Raw genomic sequence first — 5,381 nt, forward strand, 5'->3', positions numbered from 1 at the left:
AGTGCATTCAGTACATTGAGTCATTAGCAAAACTGGCTTACCATCAGTTGGAAAAGGGCAACCTGATCTTCTACGAGAAAGATCTCAAAGAGAGTGGCATTGATGTCAGTGGAGCCTCGGTGTGTTCAGGAGTGTTCACAGAGATCTTCAAAGAGCAACGTGGGAAGACGAAGGATAAAAAAATGATGTTCAGCTTCATTCATCTGAGTGTTCAGGAGTTTCTGGCTGCTCTCCATGTCGAGAGCGCAGTCATTAACAGAAAAAAGAACGTGATGTTTGGGCGAAGTCTGGTTCAACAAATGCGAATGGTTTTCACCCTAAAATCTACTATGTTTAAGGTGCACAGGTCAGCTATTGACAAGGCCTTACAGAGTCCAAATGGACACCTGGACCTGTTCCTCCGCTTCCTCCTGGGTCTTTCACTGGAGACCAATCAGAACCTCCTCAAAGACTTGCTGGCTCAGGAAGGAAGTAGCTCACAGACCAATCAGGATACAGTGGAGTACATCAAGAAGAAGATCCGTGAGAATCTGTCTGCAGAGAGAAGCATCAATCTGTTCCACTGTCTGAATGAACTGAATGATGGTTCTCTAGTGGAGGAGATCCCACAGTCCCTGAATTCAGGAATTCTCTCCACGGATGAACTGTCTCCTGCTCAGTGGTCAGCTCTGGTCTTCATCTTATTGTCATCAGAAGACGATCTGGACATGTTTGACCTGAAGAAGTACTCTGCTTCAGAGGATGTTCTTCTGAGGCTGCTGCCAGTGGTCAAAGCCTCCAAAAAAGCTCTGTAAGTGCACTGATTACTTAAGATAGACAATCAGATGTGTAGCATTGTTCTCAACTAATGAATGTTTTAGTCAACTGATAGGTTGTCCTGATGTAAAGGAGGAGCTCGTTCCACCATTTAGGAGGCAGTACAGCAAAGTCTGGATGTCGTTGAGTGACTACATGTGTCCCTCACAGTGAGGGAGCAGCAAGCATATTGGCCATTGAGAAGAGCCTGAAACAGAACCTGATCACAAAAGATCACAAAAGGCTGTACCCTTCTGAGCTTATACAGCATCTATCTACATGACCGTGTTGTTGGCAGTGAGGGAGAGTTGGCCCTTGAGTGTCCCAGGTTCCTAGCAGTCCTGGTGGGGACTACCATAGAGTTGTTGATCTGGGTAGAAGAGCCCTTCCCTGTAAGCAAAAGCATCACAGTCTTGTCAAAGTTGAGTTTCAAGTGGTGTGTGGACATTCAATGACAGATGTCAGTCAGACAGGCAGAGATACTTGTTGGTACTTATGTTTCAGACTGGGGAATAGGTAAAATTTGTCAGGTGTCATCTGCATAGTTGTGGTAGAAAAGAGCCATGTGAGTGAAAAACAGAACTGAAAGGGAGTTGGTGTACAGCGAAAAGAGGAGGGGGCCCAGGACATAAACTTAAAGGATCCCATTGGGACTGGACAAGGTTCTTAAAGGTGCAGTCTTTGAGGTAAGATGTGAGCAGTGTGCAGAAACTGAGACACAGATCCTGAAGGGTGAAAATTAGGTTCTGGTGGTTCACTGTTTCAAATGGAGCAGAAAGGTCCAGAAGGATGACCACAGAGGGGAGACAGGCTGCTCCACAAGTTTCAAGTCACTCAGTGACAGGAATGAGGTCAGTTTCAGTTGAGTGACCTGCCTTGAAACCAAAATTGTTGAGATTAGGAAGGTTGTTCTGGTGAAGATAAGAAGAGAGTGAGTTGATGATAGCACGTTTTGGAGAATTTGGAAGAAGAGACACAGGTCTGTTGTTAACTTCAAGCAAGTTGACTGTGGCTTTTGGAGAGGGGTCACTCTCAGTTCTTTGAGCGACTCCAGGAAACCGCCGGTTGACTAGCTGGTGTTAATAAGATGAGTGAGAAAAGATTTACCCAAATCTTTCACAAGGTGTTGTCATTTTTCTTTTCCTGGTAGCTATCTACATATCAGTGTAAGTCATATCAAATACACATAAACATGTTTGCACTTGTTCTGTTCATATGTTTAGGCTGAGTGGCTGTAACCTGTCAGAGAGAAGCTGTGAAGCTCTGTCCTCAGTTCTCTCTGAGTCCTCTAGTCTGAGAGAGCTGGACTTAAGTAACAACAACCTCATGGATTCGGGATGGGAGCTGCTTTCTGCTGGACTCAAGATTCCACACTGTAAACTGGAGACTCTCAGGTCAGGAATAATAAACCTGTAAAGGGAGAACTTGATATGTCACACAGTGTTTTCAGTTTTTCTTCAGTCAGTTAACCATATTCCTTTAATAATGGTAATGCCTACCTAAATATAAGTGTAAGTAATATGAAATACAGACATTAATGTTTTTTACATATGTTCTGTACATATTTTAGGCTGAGTGGCTGTAACCTGTCAGAGAGAAGTTGTGAAGATCTGTTCTCAGTTCTCAGCTCAGAGTCCTCTAGTCTGAGAGAACTGGACCTGAGTAACAACAACCTGCAGGATTCAGGAGTGAAGCTGCTTTCTGCTGGACTGGAGAATCCACACTGTAAACTGGAGACTCTCAGGTCAGGATTCAGCTTATGTTAAACAAATAACCATGTATATGTTGCTTGATATACAAGTTAATGTATGTTATGAATATTCCCAACGTCTTTTAGCCAATCGTTGAATTACACGCTCCGCAACTTCCATGTTTTGGTTCAGTCTCACTACTCTCATCAGCACCTTCTTCAGCAGCAGCATGCAGCTGTTCCCATCCAATGTTCTCTGATAATCCCACTATACACTAACTGCTCAGCAACCAACAGCAGACAGACCCAGTTGGACACTAGCTGGCAAAGAAAGTTCAACATCTAGCAGCTTAAGAGCCCTAACATTTTCTTGAGGGTTTGTGGAGACTAACTCTGTATGATACTCCGTGATTCACTCACACATCATTCCCAGTTTAGCTGGCTGCATCATTACAATGTTTTGTGATCTTACCGATGTCTGTTGTCTACCAGCCGTGATAGAGAATTTAGGGCTATGCGACTTATGTCAAATTACTTTTTTGAGTTCTGGGCCAACTTTTAAATCCAACATTTCCACAGAATATTCCGCTTTATTTTGCTCTTTTGTTGGACTGGTTTTGGGCCAGGGCAGAAGTTTGCCAGTTGAGTGAAACAAATTAATAACAAATAATTTGTGTCAAATTTTAATGGCTTTTGGCTGTTTACAAACAATGTATTTAAAAAAGGTGGACTATGACAATGTAACATTTAGCCAAAATTAGGACATTTACACAAATACATGAGGAAAATTAATTAATTATTATTTTTTTAAATTCAAGTCATTTTCTGTGTGTGTGTGTGTGTGTGTGTTTTTGTTTTTGTGTGTTTGTGTGTCTAGTCTATACGGCTGTATGATCTCAGAGGAAGGCTGTACTTCTCTGGCCTTAGCTCTGAGCTCCAACCCCTCCCATCTGAGAGTGCTGGACCTTAGCTACAATCATCCAGGAGATCGGGGGATGAAGCTGCTTTCAGCTAGACGAGAGGATCCACACTGCAGACTGGACACTCTCAGGTATGAACACACAGCAGAGATCACTGTTTTCACAGTGTGTACCAGCAGCCTGGTGTTAACCGCTGAGACTCATCTCCTATTACTAATAAGTTACATCCTTGTTCTAGCACTCTGAGGATGTCGTGATTATGTTGATGTTCAGAGTTAATCTTTGACCTTTTGACCTGAAACCTGAGATGTTTGATGTGTTTTGAAGATGAGAGATGAGGAAGCTTCTGAAGGTTTATTCTGACTTTATTTCTTCTTCCAGGCTGGATCATTGTGGAGAGCAGAGGCTGAAACCTGGTCCTCGGAAGTGTGAGTTGGCTTTCACTTTTTTCACAATTTACAGTACGATTGGTATTGTATTAGTGTTAATCATTCATCATTTAAAACAAAAGTCACATTGTCACTATTCACACAGAGAAACAGAAGTCACAAACTCTGGATCATTTTCCATTGCTTTAAAGGAACACACCAACTTATTGCGACATTTGCTTCTTCACCGCATCCTCCAGAGTTGGATATATCCATACATACCATGCATTCGTAGTACAGGCTTCAGGTGTGTCAGATGATTAACTGCTGCTGTGTTGTGTCTCGTTTTCTCCGCCAGGGGCCTGGGAACTCTCACTGGACACAAACACAGTGAGCACAGACCTCCAACTGTCTGACAACAACAGGACGGTGACAGCAGTGAACGGGAGGCAGCCATATCCCGATCATCCAGAGAGGTTTGACTACTGGTGGCAGCTGCTGTGTAGAGATGGTCTTACTGGTCGCTGTTACTGGGAGGTCCAGAGGAGCGGGGATGTTCGTGTAGCAGTGAGTTACAGAGGAATCAGCCGGAAAGGAGGCAGTGAGGACTGCAGGTTTGGAGGGAATGATCAGTCCTGGAGTCTGTTCTGCTCTGATGATGGTTACTCTGTCTGGCACAATAACATAGAAACAGTCCTCCCGGTCTCCTCCTCATCAGTGAGTTACAGAGGAATCAGCAGGAGAGGAGGCAGTGAAGACGGTGTGTCTGGATGCAATGATCAGTTCTGGGGTCTGTTCTGCTCTGATGGTGGTTACTCTGTCCGTCACAACAAAAGAAGAACACACCTCTCCTCCTCCCCTCTCTCTGAGACAGTAGCAGTGTATGTGGACTGTCCTGCTGGCTCTCTGTCCTTCTACAGAGTCTCCTCTGACTCACTGATCCACCTCCACACCTTCTACACCTCATTCACTGAACCTCTCTATCCTGGATTCTGGTTAGGGTGGCCTGGTTCAGTGTCTCTGAGTCCTCTGTAGGACGGAGAGTCTCCTCCTGTGCACAGAAACACAGACAAAATGCTGTCTACAAAATGCAGCCTAACAATGGAGCGTCATTTAGCCCCCTGTAACCCCCCTGTAGCCCCCTGTAGCCCCCTATAACCCCCTGTAGCCCCCTGTAACCCCAACAACCATGATATGCTGGGTTTGAATTGATTCCTAAGATGGTCTAGTTTCATATAATACCTATATATTTTTTATTAAGTCTTCCCATTGAGAAAGAATTATGCTTTGAGTGTCTGGCTATTACAGTTTGAAAAAAGTTTCCTGTCTTTTTGGTTCAGGCGGGCCAAAATGAACCTAAATGAAAGGGCAGGCTGGATCAGAATGGGGGAGGGGCCGGGTTGGGCTGCCGATGCATTCATGGATGTACTCTTCGTTAACTCATGCAGATCACGTTAATCTTCACGTAGTTTGTGAATACATGATAATTAATCTACACTCACCTATAGGATTCTTAGGACCTCCATACTTATACTGTGTTTGACCCCCTTTTGCCTTCAGAACTGCCTTAATTCTACGTGGCATTGATTCAACAAGGTGCTGAAAGCA

At 44.1% G+C, this 5,381-nt stretch overlaps 1 protein-coding gene and 1 long non-coding RNA gene across 2 annotated transcripts in view; one reads left to right on the forward strand and one right to left on the reverse strand.

Annotated features, from left to right (window-relative positions):
- Nucleotides 1-5,381, forward strand: part of LOC117940890 (NACHT, LRR and PYD domains-containing protein 12-like) — a 32,673-nt gene that overhangs the window by 295 nt on the left and 26,997 nt on the right. Inside the window, exons 2-4 of the mRNA XM_034866012.1 lie at nucleotides 3-790; nucleotides 2,019-2,189; nucleotides 2,366-2,539. Coding sequence (XP_034721903.1) covers nucleotides 3-790; nucleotides 2,019-2,189; nucleotides 2,366-2,539 — 1,133 coding nt within the window. The remainder of the gene's footprint in view (nucleotides 1-2; nucleotides 791-2,018; nucleotides 2,190-2,365; nucleotides 2,540-5,381) is intronic.
- On the reverse strand, nucleotides 4,388-4,706 carry LOC117940901. The gene is made up of 2 exons (XR_004655836.1): nucleotides 4,620-4,706; nucleotides 4,388-4,469 (listed from the first exon to the last, which is right to left on the reverse strand). It is a non-coding gene; the product is annotated as an uncharacterized LOC117940901 (long non-coding RNA).

This window comes from Etheostoma cragini, unplaced genomic scaffold (assembly GCF_013103735.1).
Source record: "Etheostoma cragini isolate CJK2018 unplaced genomic scaffold, CSU_Ecrag_1.0 ScbMSFa_367, whole genome shotgun sequence".
Taxonomy (NCBI): domain Eukaryota; kingdom Metazoa; phylum Chordata; class Actinopteri; order Perciformes; family Percidae; genus Etheostoma; species Etheostoma cragini.